Source organism: Salmo salar, chromosome 09, assembly GCF_965601325.2.
Source record: "Salmo salar chromosome 09, fSalSal1, whole genome shotgun sequence".
Lineage (NCBI taxonomy): Eukaryota > Metazoa > Chordata > Actinopteri > Salmoniformes > Salmonidae > Salmo > Salmo salar.
Genome location: NC_138299.1, coordinates 93262501 through 93277980, shown reverse-complemented (window position 1 = coordinate 93277980; position 15480 = coordinate 93262501). Strand labels below are relative to the sequence as shown.

Sequence of the window (15480 nt, the reverse complement as noted above, 5' to 3'; positions counted from 1 at the left end):
CCAGCCCTATGGGAGAGTTCACACGCACCACATCAACAAGCTCTTCATACGGGGAGAGAACGTGCTTCTAGTCAACCTACAACCACTCTGAACCTGTTGTGTATTTTATCCAGTGGAGGTGGCAACCTAGCATGGAACTGGAAGCCAGCCTGCTCTCTTGCCAACTCCTTATGGAGTTTCCATGCCATACATGAGCAGAAGCAGACAGACTGGCACCCGGGCTTGTGGCAAATCTCCAGGAAAGTTACTTGACCTCAAGGTGCAACAAGCTGAAGCTTTACCAAGACTGACCCATCAACACCTACTACAGTATCTACACTGGTTTAGACCAACTAGCAGTGAACCATGAAGTCTCACTGCTACTGTATATCATATTGATATGTATTCTCTGCTTTATGCATACAATAATCAATAAAATATAAATGATCAAGCTGTCTTCCCTTGTCTGTCTTTTCTCATCTGGTCTTTGCCTCTGGGTCATATGAAACACAGTATTGATATGCAGGCATGGGGTGCACCACTGTAAATAACCACCAGAGGGCAGTGTAGACTCATTCTAAGACATCTTGAGTCACTTGAAGTGAAAAACAAGTCTAAAAGGATTCATATAACTAAAGATACATTTAATTGTACATTATCCTGATATAGTGAGGATCAAAATGATACTAACCCAATGAATGTCGTTACATTTTGCTTATAAATATGCAGAGTATAATCTCAAAACAACTGCATCAATGCAGAAAACACATGTCATCCATGCTATGCCCGACCTGCCAACTCCAGGTAACATGGAGGCATGTTGCCTCTAAAAAGAGGAAAGCCTACTGTTTGTCCCATTATATTGCTTTTCTGTCAGCTAGAGCACAAATGGCAGTGTGGTCTGATCTCAGAGGACCTCATATGTGTTATGAATAATGGAGATGGGGAAGGTTCAGATTGCAGATGGCACAACTCTTATTTGTCTAGACATTTCAGATTGTTTTCTTTAATGCCCACATTAGCCATAAACAGCATGATTTAACTGCATGTCATTGCTGTTGTGTAGTTTTTGCTTTCTGTCTCTAAACTACAGAGGCTACCGAAGGACAATAAACCGTCATAATTTCCATATCTTGGAGCCGTGCAGGATCTGTTAAATTGATCAAACGTTGTCTGAGACAAGCCATTGTCCTACAGTACTTGAGTTTAAAATTACTCTCTGCTCTTATACCTCAATCTGATCTATTCAAGCCCACTGGCTGTGTGTGTCTGTAGGGCTGCACTGTGTGTGTCTGTAGGGCTGCACTGTGTGTGTCTGTAGGGCTGCACTGTGTGTGTCTGTAGGGCTGCACTGTGTGTGTCTGTAGGGCTGCACTGTGTGTGTCTGTAGGGCTGCACTGTGTGTGTGTCGGTCTCAGCAGGTTCCAAGGCCATCTAAAATAGTCACTAAATTAGTATTAAGTGAAATAAACACTTCATTAGAAAACTGTAATCAACTGTTTTAATGCCGTAGATAAAGGATCATGGGACAGTCAAATCAAACGAAAACATTTTCTCAAGGCTCTTTTCGTTGGTGATGCGTCACTTTTTCTTAATTTGCATAAACTAGTGTTTTTATTTTATGTAACAATACCACATTACAGAAGATCTCAGAACAATTGTAATAAGTAGAAAAAAATTAAACCAGCGAAAGAATAAAACACAACCCCCTAAGGACATCATCTCTTAGAAAAAACAAACAAGAGTTGCTACATTTTGGTCGTTTCCAGCAGGTAATGCCTCAGCTCAGACAAAAGGCTACTGTGTGTTTATCTGTGCAGGGTTGGGGTCAATTCCATTTGTCGATTTAGAACGTAAACTATATTCAACATTTTCTTTATGAAAAGCATTGAAGAAAACTGGAATTTCAGTGTACTTCCAGAATTGAAATGGAATTGACCCTAACTCCTGGAAGAGGACATAGCTCTGAAACAGAGGAGTCTAGTTTACATGTGAGGTACTCGCTGAACTTGTAAAAATGGTCATGACTTCCACATGTACCCATTTCCTATATAGTGCACTACTTTTGACCCGAGTCCTATGGGCTCTGGTCAGAAGTAGTGCACTATAAAGTGTATAGGGTGCCATATGAGTTGTACCCCCCCAAAAAAACAAGAGAAATCCTCTCCTAGACCTGCACTGTCTGAGAAACCTCTCCTTCAGAGATCCACTCCGGGGTGAATTTTCCCCCAAGTACAGAGCTAGGATCAGCTTCCCCACCCCCAATCCCAACCTAAACCATTAGTGGAGGGAAACTCAAAACTGACCCAAGATCAGCATCTAGGGACATCTTCCCCCCTATTCCACGAGGGTCCCAGGGGACAGAGGGAGTAGTAAGAACCACGCATACATACTGTGCTGTAGACTCCTAACAGTAACTGTCATGAACACTATAGTTGTATCGTCTCTCCGTCTGTCTCCTGTAAATTATAATGAAGGAAAAAGGCCTCCATCTTACAGGCACCATGTGCAGTACTTAAAGAACACAGCCCACCAGGTTGTTCCTACATCTACTGATCATCTTATTTGGATGCAAGAAAAAAAACAAAACAATTATAGTTCTTTAAAAAATATATACCCATAAGAAAGGCCACAAAGGAGATCTGTGTTTTATCATTACCACAGCTTCTTCAATTAACAGCTTTCAATCATTTCTCATTCATTCACTTATTAAATCCATCCATCAATAAACGATTGATTGATTTGTTAAATGTAATATTGAACAGAAACTCCACATTTGGAGTGTGGAACGCTGTTATATAAAGTAGGTATTAAAGACCGGCTCCATGGCAATGTAGCATGCCATAGCAACGTCTTGATTGACATCTGGTTCCGTCCAATTGACACCCACCTCTTCACGGCATCATATCATAATCAAGTACCCAATAACTTATTTGTCTGTCGCACCAGTAATATTTACATTTGTAGGGAAGGAACAGATCCAGATAACCTGACATTCTAAAGAGATGGATGGGGAGTTATTGGGTTGGGATTATCATATAAAACTATTTTTCTACTCTGGACAATTAATTGGTTAAGTAAAGCAAAACCCCCACTGACGTTCTCTTGAAGTTTCATCTGGACAATTCCATGGTAACAGAATGATGCTTTAAAATGCAATTCAAACAAAAAACTATTATTGAGAAGTTAAACAAACCATACAAGTGTAAAAGCCGTCCTTGTGCATAGAATTGTATGGGTTATTTAACTTTGCGATCATTGGTTTTTGTTTGGAATACATTTAAAGTGAAAATTCTCTGCATCATTCTGGCACTGTGTTTTTCGCTCTCTCCCTTAGTTGTCCTCTCCGAATCAAACCTGAACAGCACACAACCATACTGTATTGAATACACTCTAAAAAGGTAGTTGATTGCAAGTTCCAACTGATTAAAAGATACATACAATCATGTATATTCATGTCTCTATATATCACTTAAAGGAAAGAAACAGGAAATGGAGGGGTGGCAGTCAGTATTTGATATTTGACAACATTCAAGTACTCTTTGTTTGCAGCTCTTTACAATCCTTCATGGACAGTCGGTTGGATGGAGAGAAAAACAAACACCCCTCTCCTTCACTTCACCTCCTCTTCCCTCACTTCCTAAAGTTGCCGAAATCCGCGAAGGCGTCCACTCCTTGCTTGGGCTGCTGCTGTACCATGCCAGAACCCATAGACATGGCTGGCATCCTCATCCCCATGGTCATGTTAGCCTGGGGCATAGCACCCATGTTCATGCCCATTCCCATCATGCCCTGGGTGGGAGCCATGCCCATCCCCATCATGCCCTGGGTGGGGGCCATGCCCATCCCAGCACCGGGGTACATCATGGGAGTTGTAGGGGTTCTGATGGGGGAGGGGGCGAGGCCCATGCCGGCGAATCCCTGGGAGAGCATTTTGACAGGTGGGAGGGGCTGGACTCCTAGAAGACAGAAACAGGAAGAAGTGGAGTCAGAAGACAGCATGACCTCACACACACACAGGTTCACACACACTCCACACTGACCAAGTAGCCCCAAGCATCCTTCTATTCCACACTGACCAAGTAGCCCCAAGCATCCTTCTATTCCACACTGACCAAGTAGCCCCAAGCATCCTTCTATTCCACACTGACCAAGTAGCCCCAAGCATCCTTCTATTCCACACTGACCAAGTAGCCCCAAGCATCCTTCTATTCCACACTGACCAAGTAGCCCCAAGCATCCTTCTATTCCACACTGACCAAGTAGCCCCAAGCATCCTTCTATTCCACACTGACCAAGTAGCCCCAAGCATCCTTCTATTCCACACTGACCAAGTAGCCCCAAGCATCCTTCTATTCCACAGTGACCAAGTAGCCCCAAGCATCCTTCTATTCCACACTGACCAAGTAGCCCCAAGAATCCTTCTATTCCACAGTGACCAAGTAGCCCCAAGCATCCTTCTATTCCACAGTGACCAAGTAGCCCCAAGCATCCTTCTATTCCACACTGACCAAGTAGCCCCAAGAATCCTTCTATTCCACACTGACCAAGTAGCCCCAAGCATCCTTCTATTCCACACTGACCAAGTAGCCCCAAGCATCCTTCTATTCCACACTGAATAAGTAGTCCCAGGCATCCTTCTATTCCATTCTGACTGAACCTAAAGCCTTTTGAATTGTCTTGTGACCATCCTGAGTAAAAGGAAGAAAGTCCCACATGCTGGGGATCTTGGATTCTCCACAAACAGTTGAATGGATCTCAAACCAACGTTTTGGTCAACAGACATTCAGCAGTGTTTTGAACCCCCTCCAAATAAACACAGCACTATTTCTATCCCAGTCTATAGTACAACCCTGTAGGCTCACCTTGGAGTGTTTTCAGGGTGGGCTGGGCAGGTTTGGGGGGCTGCACACCAGGTGCCAGGAAGTCCAGACTGATGTTAACTGAGGAGTCAGACCAGGTGGAGGGGATCGCTGACCCCACGCAATTCTGTGTACCCAGCATGACTTGCTGCTGCTGCTGCTGCTGGGGCTGCAACGGACCGCCCATCACCTGGAAGGGCTGAGGGGGGAGAGAGAGAGGGAGAATTTGGTAGCAAGTTCCAATAGATAGTAATGTTAAGGTACCTATAATGGTGACATATGAAGGTTGAACTACAGTCTCTATAGTAATCTACATAAAAACACATCCCATCTAACCAGAATGTACAGGTTGGGAAGGGGCAGGTTTGAGTCATCTGCAAAACTAAGCTTGTCTTTTTTAAAGTAGGTCAGGTTTTTAAACATGCAAATATCTATGTAAACACAACCTCATATTAGATTGAATGGTTTTCTGACTCAAACTGGTTCCTTCTCATTGTGTGCATTTTTGTCCCTAGGCAAGGAGGAGCATGTGCAGACTCTCTGCCGTTGCTCTCTCGTGTCTGTCCCTCTAAACCACAGCAGTTACTGTCACTCCTCTCATTAACAGTCAATCAGGCACAATATGGACAACTTACAATGTGAATTCATTTACTGTTTGTGTGTACCATGTCTGTCCTATATTCTTACCAGTGATGTGGACTGTGGCATGGTACTGGTCATGTTCTGTGTGCTGGTCATATTGAAGGTGAGGCTCTGAGAGGCAGAGAGAGACTGAGTCTGGACCGGACCCATCAGATCAAACAGGTCAGCTGAGGCTGGAGCCGGGGCAGAGCTGGCAGACAGAGCCCCAAACAGGTCAGTGTTGCTAGGGGCCAGAGGCTGGGCTAAAGGGGTGGGGACAGGGGCCTGGCCGTCAGGGAAAGCATTCCAGTCCCCAAAATCACTGTTCCCACTAGAAGCTGGAGAGGAGGAGAAAAGAGAGGAATAAGGTTATAGTGGACTTAAATCTCCCACACACGTTAGCAGGCTCCACGTGGCCAGACCTCCCCCCCACCCCCATCTCTCGGAATATTCTAGTGCTTTATAAACTCACCGACAGAGGCAGCAGGAGAAGTAAAGTCAGCAAATCCTCCTATCAGGTCTGGAATGAGACATACTATTTGATTTGTATTGGTCACATATTTAACAGATGTTATTGCAGGTGTAGCTACAAGCTTGTGTTTCTAGCTCCAACAGTGCAGTAATATCTAACAATTCACAACAACAAACAAATCCAAAAGTATAATATAATTAAGAAATATATAAATAGTAGGATGAGCAATGTCGGAGTGGCATTGACAAGAATACAGTATATAGATATTAAATGAGTAAAACAGTATGTAAACATTTAAAGTAACCATAAAACACTTAATGATTGAGATGTGAGTTTCCAGAGACCAGCCCAGGCCCAGAGAACAGATGTGACACTGAAGGGAAAAGGAACCCCCCAAGATGCCCCGTAACTACACTACCTTCCTTCCCCCCCCCCCAAGATGTCCCGTAACTACACTACCTTCCTTCCCCCTCCCCCAAGATGTCCCGTAACTACACTACCTTCCTTCCCCCTCCCCCCCCCCCCCAACATGTCCCGTAACTACACTACCTTCCCCCCCAAGATGTCCCGTAACTACACTACCTCCCCCCCCCAAGATGTCCCGTAACTACACTACCTTCCCCCCCAAGATGTCCCGTAACTACACTACCTTCCCCCCCAAGATGTCCCGTAACTACACTACCTTCCCCCCCAAGATGTCCCGTAACTACACTACCTTCCCCCCCAAGATGTCCCGTAACTACACTACCTTCCCCCCCAAGATGTCCCGTAACTACACTACCTCCCCCCCCCAAGATGTCCCGTAACTACACTACCTTCCTCCCCCCCAAGATGTCCCGTAACTACACTACCTTCCTCCCCCCCAAGATGTCCCGTAACTACACTACCTTCCTCCCCCCCCAAGATGTCCCGTAACTACACTACCTTCCTCCCCCCCCCAAGATGTCCCGTAACTACACTACCTTCCCCCCCCCCAAGATGTCCCGTAACTACACTACCTTCCCCCCCCCCAAGATGTCCCGTAACTACACTACCTTCCCCCCCAAGATGTCACGTAACTACACTACCTCCCCCCCCAAGATGTCCCGTAACTACACTACCTTCCCCCCCAAGATGTCCCGTAACTACACTACCTTCCTCCCCCCCAAGATGTCCCGTAACTACACTACCTTCCTCCCCCCCAAGATGTCCCGTAACTACACTACCTTCCTCCCCCCCAAGATGTCCCGTAACTACACTACCTTCCTCGCCCCCAAGATGTCCCGTAACTACACTACCTTCCTCCCCCCCAAGATGTCCCGTAACTACACTACCTTCCTCCCCCCCAAGATGTCCCGTAACTACACTACCTTCCTCCCCCCCAAGATGTCCCGTAACTACACTACCTTCCTCCCCCCCCAAGATGTCCCGTAACTACACTACCTTCCTCCCCCCCAAGATGTCCCGTAACTACACTACCTTCCTCCCCCCCCAAGATGTCCCGTAACTACACTACCTTCCCCCCCAAGATGTCCCGTAACTACACTACCTTCCCCCCCAAGATGTCCCGTAACTACACTACCTTCCTCCCCCAAGATGTCCCGTAACTACACTACCTTCCTCCCCCCCAAGATGTCCCGTAACTACACTACCTTCCTCCCCCCCAAGATGTCCCGTAACTACACTACCTTCCTCCCCCCCAAGATGTCCCGTAACTACACTACCTTCCTCCCCCCCCCAAGATGTCCCGTAACTACACTACCTTCCTCCCCCCCCAAGATGTCCCGTAACTACACTACCTTCCCCCCCCCCCAAGATGTCCCGTAACTACACTACCTTCCTCCCCCCCCAAGATGTCCCGTAACTACACTACCTTCCTCCCCCCCCAAGATGTCCCGTAACTACACTACCTTCCTCCCCCCCCAAGATGTCCCGTAACTACACTACCTTCCCCCCCCCCCCCAAGATGTCCCGTAACTACACTACCTTCCTCCCCCCCCAAGATGTCCCGTAACTACACTACCTTCCCCCCCCCCCCAAGATGTCCCGTAACTACACTACCTTCCCCCCCCCCAAGATGTCCCGTAACTACACTACCTTCCTCCCCCCCCAAGATGTCCCGTAACTACACTACCTTCCTCCCCCCCCAAGATGTCCCGTAACTACACTACCTTCCTCCCCCCCCAAGATGTCCCGTAACTACACTACCTTCCCCCCCCCCCCAAGATGTCCCGTAACTACACTACCTTCCCCCCCCCCCAAGATGTCCCGTAACTACACTACCTTCCTCCCCCCCCCAAGATGTCCCGTAACTACACTACCTTCCTCCCCCCCCAAGATGTCCCGTAACTACACTACCTTCCCCCCCCCCCCAAGATGTCCCGTAACTACACTACCTTCCTCCCCCCCCAAGATGTCCCGTAACTACACTACCTTCCTCCCCCCCCAAGATGTCCCGTAACTACACTACCTTCCCCCCCCCCCCAAGATGTCCCGTAACTACACTACCTTCCTCCCCCCCCAAGATGTCCCGTAACTACACTACCTTCCTCCCCCCCCAAGATGTCCCGTAACTACACTACCTTCCTCCCCCCCCAAGATGTCCCGTAACTACACTACCTCCCCCCCCCCCAAGATGTCCCGTAACTACACTACCTTCCCCCCCCCCCCCAAGATGTCCCGTAACTACACAACCTTCCCCCCCCCCCCCCAAGATGTCCCGTAACTACACAACCTTCCCCCCCCCCCCCAAGATGTCCCGTAACTACACTACCTCCCCCCCCCCCCAAGATGTCCCGTAACTACACAACCTTCCCCCCCCCCCCCCCCAAGATGTCCCGTAACTACACTACCTTCCCCCCAACCCTCCGTGATGTCCCATAACTACACTACCTCCCCCCAACTCTCCATGAGGTCTTCTCAGTGTGTAGTTACCGGTGGCTGCTGCAGGCTGGCTGGGTCCTGTATCTACCATGAATAGGTCAGCCAGACCACTACTGGAGGGCTGGGGTGCTGCTGCGGACGGAGTCTGGAACAGAGAGGAGAGGAGAGATGTGAGTAGAGAGACAGGGAGCGAGACAGCACTGTCCACTGTTAACACCAGATAGCAGCAATAAGCTAAAGGGGACCAGCTTGGACTGAATGTGCACACACCTGTTTGGTGGAGGTATCGGGGCTTTTGTCTCCTGTGTAGTGGGCCGCGGCTCCCAGGGACACAGTTTTGGACGGAACCCCGCCTCGCTTCCTGGTTGCTGTGGTTTCTGTTGCCTGAACGATCTGGACACTCTTGGTCGTCACGGTTTCCTCCTCGTCTTTGAACACCGACCTTCCAGACTGGCCGTTCCGTGACGGGCGACCTCGCTCCTCCTCGTCACTACGGCGACCAGAAAGGACGCAAACAGGGTGAAAAAGACGACAATTCAATTCAAATAGTGTGACTAAAGTATGACAGAACATCAGGATGTTGACATACTGTAATATGATATGAGGACAGCAGGTAGTTCTGACATAGTGTAATATGATATGAGGAGGACAGCTCTAACATAGTGTAATATGATATGAGGAGGACAGCTCTAACATACTGTAATATGATATGAGGACAGCACGTAGTTTAACGTACTGTATTATGATATGAAGAGGACAGCGGGTAGCTCTAACAGTGTAATATGATATGAGGACAGCAGGTAGCTCTAACATACTGTAATATGATATGAGGAGGACAGCAGGTAGCTCTAACGTACTGTAATATGATATGAGGACAGCGGGTAGCTCTAACATACTGTAATATGATATGAAGAGGACAGCAGGTAGCTCTAACATACTGTATTATGATATGAAGAGGACAGCGGGTAGCTCTAACATACTGTAATATGATATGAAGAGGACAGCGGCTAGCTCTAACATACTGTAATATGATATGAAGAGGACAGCGGCTAGCTCTAACATACTGTAATATGATATGAAGAGGACAGAGGGTAGCTCTAACATACTGTAATATGATATGAAGAGGACAGCGGCTAGCTCTAACGTACTGTAATATGATATGAAGAGGACAGCGGCTAGCTCTAACATACTGTAATATGATATGAAGAGGACAGCGGCTAGCTCTAACATACTGTAATATGATATGAAGAGGACAGCGGCTAGCTCTAACATACTGTATTATGATATGAAGAGGACAGAGGGTAGCTCTAACATACTGTAATATGATATGAAGAGGACAGCGGCTAGCTCTAACATACTGTAATATGATATGAAGAGGACAGCGGCTAGCTCTAACATACTGTAATATGATATGAAGAGGACAGCGGGTAGCTCTAATTTATCCCTGTACCTCAGTATTCCCCCCCCCCCCCCCCCCTCTCCATTTGAGTCATTAATTTCCTTCCTCTTTCAATCTCACCCAGTGGAACTCTTCTCTCTCCTAACCTGAATCATCTGTCTGGTGTGTCGTCTCTTTCCTAACCTGAATCGGTCTGGTGAATCATCTCTGCTCTGCTTCCTGAACTTGTTGATTGTGTCATCGATGGTGCTGCCGATCTTATCACTGATCTCCCCCAGTTTCTCACTGAAGGGGAACTGGCCTTGGTCTCTCTTCCAGTCCTCATCCCACTTCCCTCTGCTGCTTCCCTCATTACCGCCAGAGCTGCTGGAGTCATACCGATCACCTGCTGGGGGAGGGGGTAATAGACAAAGAGAAAGAGCGAGAGAATAGTGACTTTGTGTTAGAGGCCAATAAGATCAGAAGACACTCCAATGTATAGAGTGCATTCGGAAAGTATTCAGACCCCTTGACGTTTTCCACATTTTGTTACAGCTGAAATTGATTACTTAAATGTATTTTTTAATCATTCAAATCAATCTACACAATCTACCCACTCAGCTGTTTCTACAACTTGATTGGAGTCCACCTGTGCTAATTTCAACTGGTTGGACATGATTTGGAAAGGAACACACCCATCTATATAAAAAGGTACAGTGTATGTCTGAGCAAAAACCAAGCCATGAAGTCGAAGGAATTGTCCGTAGAGCTCCGATACAGGATTGTGTCGAGGCACAGATCTGGGGAAGGGTACCAAAACATTTCTGCAGCATTGAAGGTCCCCCAAGAACACAGTGACCTCCATTTTTAAATGGAAGTTCCTAGAGCTGGCCACCTGGCCAAACTGAGCAAAGGGGGGAGAAGGGCCTTGGTCAGGGAGGTGACCAAGAACCCGATGGTCACTCTGACAGAGCTCCAGAGGTCCTCTGTGGAGATGGGAGAACCTTCCAGAAGGACAACCATCTCTGCAGCACTCCACCAATCAAACCGTTATGGTAGTGTGGCCAGACGGAAGCCACTCCTCAGTAAAAGGCACGACAGCCCGCTTGGAGTTTGCCAAAAGGCACCTAAAGGACTCAGACCATGAGAAACAAGGTTCTCTGGTCTGATGAAACCAATATTGAACTCTTTGGCCTGAATGCCAAGTGTCATGTGTGGAGGAAACCTGGCACCATCCCTATGGTGAAGCATGGTGGTGGCAGCATCATGCTGTGGGGATGTTTTTCAGCGACAGGGACTGGGAGACTAGTCAGGATCGAGGGAAAGATGAACGGAGCAAAGTACAGAGAGATCCTTGATGAAAACCTACTCCAGAGCGCTCAGAACCTCAGACTGGGGTGAAGGTTCATCTTCCAACAGGACAACAACCCTAAGCACATAGCCAAGACAACGCAGGAGTGGCTTCGGGGCCAGTCTCTGAATGTCCTTGAGGGGCCCAGCCAGAGCCCAGACTTGAACCCAATCCAACATCTCTGGAGAGACCTGAAAATAGCTGTGCAGCGACGTTCCCCATCCAACCTGACAGAGCTTGAGAGGATCTGCAGAGAAGAATGGGAGAAACTCCCCAAATACAGGTGTGCCAAGCTTGTAGCGTCATACCCAAGAAGACTCGAGGCTGTCCAATGTGCTTCAACAAAGTACTGAGTAAAGGGTCTGAATACTTAAGTAAATGTGATATTTCCAGTTGTTTTTTGGGGGCAAAAATGTATAAAAACTTGTTTTTGCTATTGTCATTATGGGGTATTGTGTGTAGATTGATGAGAAAAAAAATCGATTTAATCAATTTTAGAATAAGGCTGTAACATAACAAAATGTTGAATAAGTCAAGGGGTCTAAATACTTTCCGAATGCCCTGTATATGTGTGAGTGAGTGTTTGACTTACTGTATCTGCTGAACCCCCCCCCCCCCCCCGAATACTGTATCTGCTGAACCCTCCCCCCAATACTGTCAGAGGACTTACTGTATCTGCTGAACCCCCCCCCCCCCCAATACTGTATCTGCTGAACCCCCCCCCAATACTGTCAGAGGACTTACTGTATCTGCTGAACCCCCCCCCCCCCCCCCCCAATACTGTCAGAGGACTTACTGTATCTGCTGAACCCTCCCCCCCCCCCCCCCCAATACTGTCAGAGGACTTACTGTATCTGCTGAACCCTCCCCCCCCCAATACTGTCAGAGGACTTACTGTATCTGCTGAACCCCCCTCCCCCCAATACTGTCAGAGGACTTACTGTATCTGCTGAACCCCCCTCCCCCCCAATACTGTCAGAGGACTTACTGTATCTGCTGAACCCCCCTCCCCCCCAATACTGTCAGAGGACTTACTGTATCTGCTGAACCCCCCTCCCCCCAATACTGTCAGAGGACTTACTGTATCTGCTGAACCCCCCTCCCCCAATACTGTCAGAGGACTTACTGTATCTGCTGAACCCCCCCCCCAATACTGTCAGAGGACTTACTGTATCTGCTGAACCCCCCCCCCAATACTGTCAGAGGACTTACTGTATCTGCTGAACCCCCCCCCCCAATACTGTCAGAGGACTTACTGTATCTGCTGAACCCCCCCCCAATACTGTCAGAGGACTTACTGTATCTGCTGAAACCCTCCCCCAATACTGTCAGAGGACTTACTGTATCTGCTGAACCCCCCCCCAATACTGTCAGAGGACTTACTGTATCTGCTGAACCCTCCCCCAATACTGTCAGAGGACTTACTGTATCTGCTGAACCCCCCCCCCAATACTGTCAGAGGACTTACTGTATCTGCTGAACCCTCCCCCAATACTGTCAGAGGACTTACTGTATCTGCTGAACCCTCCCCCAATACTGTCAGAGGACTTACTGTATCTGCTGAACCCTCCCCCAATACTGTCAGAGGACTTACTGTATCTGCTGAACCCTCCCCCAATACTGTCAGAGGACTTACTGTATCTGCTGAACCCTCCCCCAATACTGTCAGAGGACTTACTGTATCTGCTGAACCCTCCCCCAATACTGTCAGAGGACTTACTGTATCTGCTGAACCCTCCCCCAATACTGTCAGAGGACTTACTGTATCTGCTGAACCCTCCCCCAATACTGTCAGAGGACTTACTGTATCTGCTGAACCCTCCCCCAATACTGTCAGAGGACTTACTGTATCTGCTGAACCCTCCCCCAATACTGTCAGAGGACTTACTGTATCTGCTGAACCCTCCCCCCAATACTGTCAGAGGACTTACTGTATCTGCTGAACCCTCCCCCCAATACTGTCAGAGGACTTACTGTATCTGCTGAACCCTCCCCCCAATACTGTCAGAGGACTTACTGTATCTGCTGAACCCTCCCCCCAATACTGTCAGAGGACTTACTGTATCTGCTGAACCCTCCCCCCAATACTGTCAGAGGACTTACTGTATCTGCTGAACCCTCCCCCCAATACTGTCAGAGGACTTACTGTATCTGCTGAACCCTCCCCCAATACTGTCAGAGGACTTACTGTATCTGCTGAACCCCCCCCCAATACTGTCAGAGGACTTACTGTATCTGCTGAACCCTCCCCCAATACTGTCAGAGGACTTACTGTATCTGCTGAACCCTCCCCCAATACTGTCAGAGGACTTACTGTATCTGCTGAACCCCCCCCCAATACTGTCAGAGGACTTACTGTATCTGCTGAACCCCCCCCCAATACTGTCAGAGGACACTCCGATGTATTTGTCTTTGTTCTTCTTTGCCTTCTTCCTCTCCTCTCTCAGTCTATCATCATCCTGGATCAGATCCACCATCTCCTTCACCTTCTGACGTACGTTCACTCCCTGGTCCTTACCGTTCTCATCTACACAGAGGGAGAGGTAGAGAAACAAGAGAGAGAGAGAGGGGTAGAGAAACAAGAGAGTAGCTGAAGGTTATTGGCAAGCTGTTAGTGTTCCATTCCCCTATAAACATATATGCCTTCTCAATGTGTAGGAAGCTGATCAGTGTAATCAGAATGTCAGGTGGGACATCTTTTGAGAAGACAAAATGCAGAAGAAGTGTCCACAGTACTGTGTGAATAAAAAAGACCTTGTAAAACAGCTTGTCAGTCTGGGTTCACAAGGCTATATGGTGGTAAGGGGAGTGATTTACCTTCCGTCTGCTGGAGCTGGTTGTGGTTTAAGCAGTGCTTAGTGCACCATCTCTTCCTGAATGATACAACACCGACTGAACACTGGCCCTTTTGTCTGGTTCTAAACTAACATTTCATTACAAACTCGCACACTGGTGTACAGAGGTGTACTGAGGACAGACAACAAACCTTAACATTTAACACAGATTCTACACTACAGTCAAGAGAGAGACAGCCATAGAGTCAGGATTCTGTTTCTATAGTGTCAGGCAGAGAGATTACTTGCCTACGAAGTGGTAGCTCTCTAGAGATCGTAGGTCGTAGATGTGTTCTCTGGCGCTGGTGACAACTCTCTCTGAACCGTTCCTAATGAGGTGGGACAACAGCAGCAGAGACTGGGGGAGAAGAGATGGAAACCTATTGTTAGAACTGCTTATGATGGCCCCTCGGTTATTTTTATGACAGGTCATAGTCTCAACCGTTTCTGATGATCTGGGGCAACAACAGAGACTGGGAGAGCAGACCTCAGCCCTCGAGGTCTGGAGTTGAATAACCATGGCTTATGTCTTGGTTGTAAAAAGAAAGGAAGTCACACTATGCTGCCAACCTAACCAAGGTTTACCCATTACAATGTTGGGAGCATACACTGAGTCCAAAACATTAGGAACACCTGCTCTTTTCATGAAAGACTGACCAGGTGAAAACTATGATCCCTTATTGATGTCACTTGTTAAATCCACTTCAATGTGTGTAGATGAAGGGGAGGAGACAGGTTAAAGAAGGATTGTTAAGCCTTGAGACATGGATTGTGTATGTGTGCCATTCAGAGGGTGAATGGGCAAGACAAAAGATTGAAGTGCCTTTGAAGGGAATGGTAGTAGGTGCCGGGTGCACCGCTTTGAGTGTGTCAATAACTGCCACGCTGCTACATTCAGTTTCCTGTATGTATCTAGAATGGTCCACCACCCAAAGGACATCCAGCCAACTTGACAACTGTGGGTAGCATTGGAGTCAACAATGTAGAGTCCATGCATCGACAAATTGAGGCTGTTCTGAGGGCAAAAGGGGGCGGTGAAAAGCAATATTAGGAAGGTGTTCCTAATGTTTTGTCCACTCAGTGTATATACAGGGAGTGACTTACTTTCTGTCTTTATCTAT

General features: G+C 47.6%; 1 protein-coding gene across 2 annotated transcripts in view; it reads right to left on the bottom strand.

Annotated features, from left to right (window-relative positions):
* Positions 1-1466: 1466 nt before the first annotated feature.
* Positions 1467-15480, bottom strand: part of clint1a (clathrin interactor 1a) — a 23170-nt gene continuing 9156 nt past the window's right edge. Inside the window, exons 4-12 of one of the 2 annotated variants that reach the window (XM_082956070.1) lie at positions 14609-14717; positions 13882-14052; positions 10379-10583; positions 9067-9286; positions 8848-8941; positions 5935-5982; positions 5529-5800; positions 4845-5040; positions 1467-3938 (exon numbers count right to left, since the gene is read on the bottom strand). In XM_082956070.1, the coding sequence (XP_082812196.1) occupies positions 3613-3938; positions 4845-5040; positions 5529-5800; positions 5935-5982; positions 8848-8941; positions 9067-9286; positions 10379-10583; positions 13882-14052; positions 14609-14717 (1641 nt within the window). In that variant the 3' untranslated portion in view covers positions 1467-3612. The remainder of the gene's footprint in view (positions 3939-4844; positions 5041-5528; positions 5801-5934; positions 5983-8847; positions 8942-9066; positions 9287-10378; positions 10584-13881; positions 14053-14608; positions 14718-15480) is intronic. The other variant, XM_082956071.1, reaches the window with a different exon arrangement.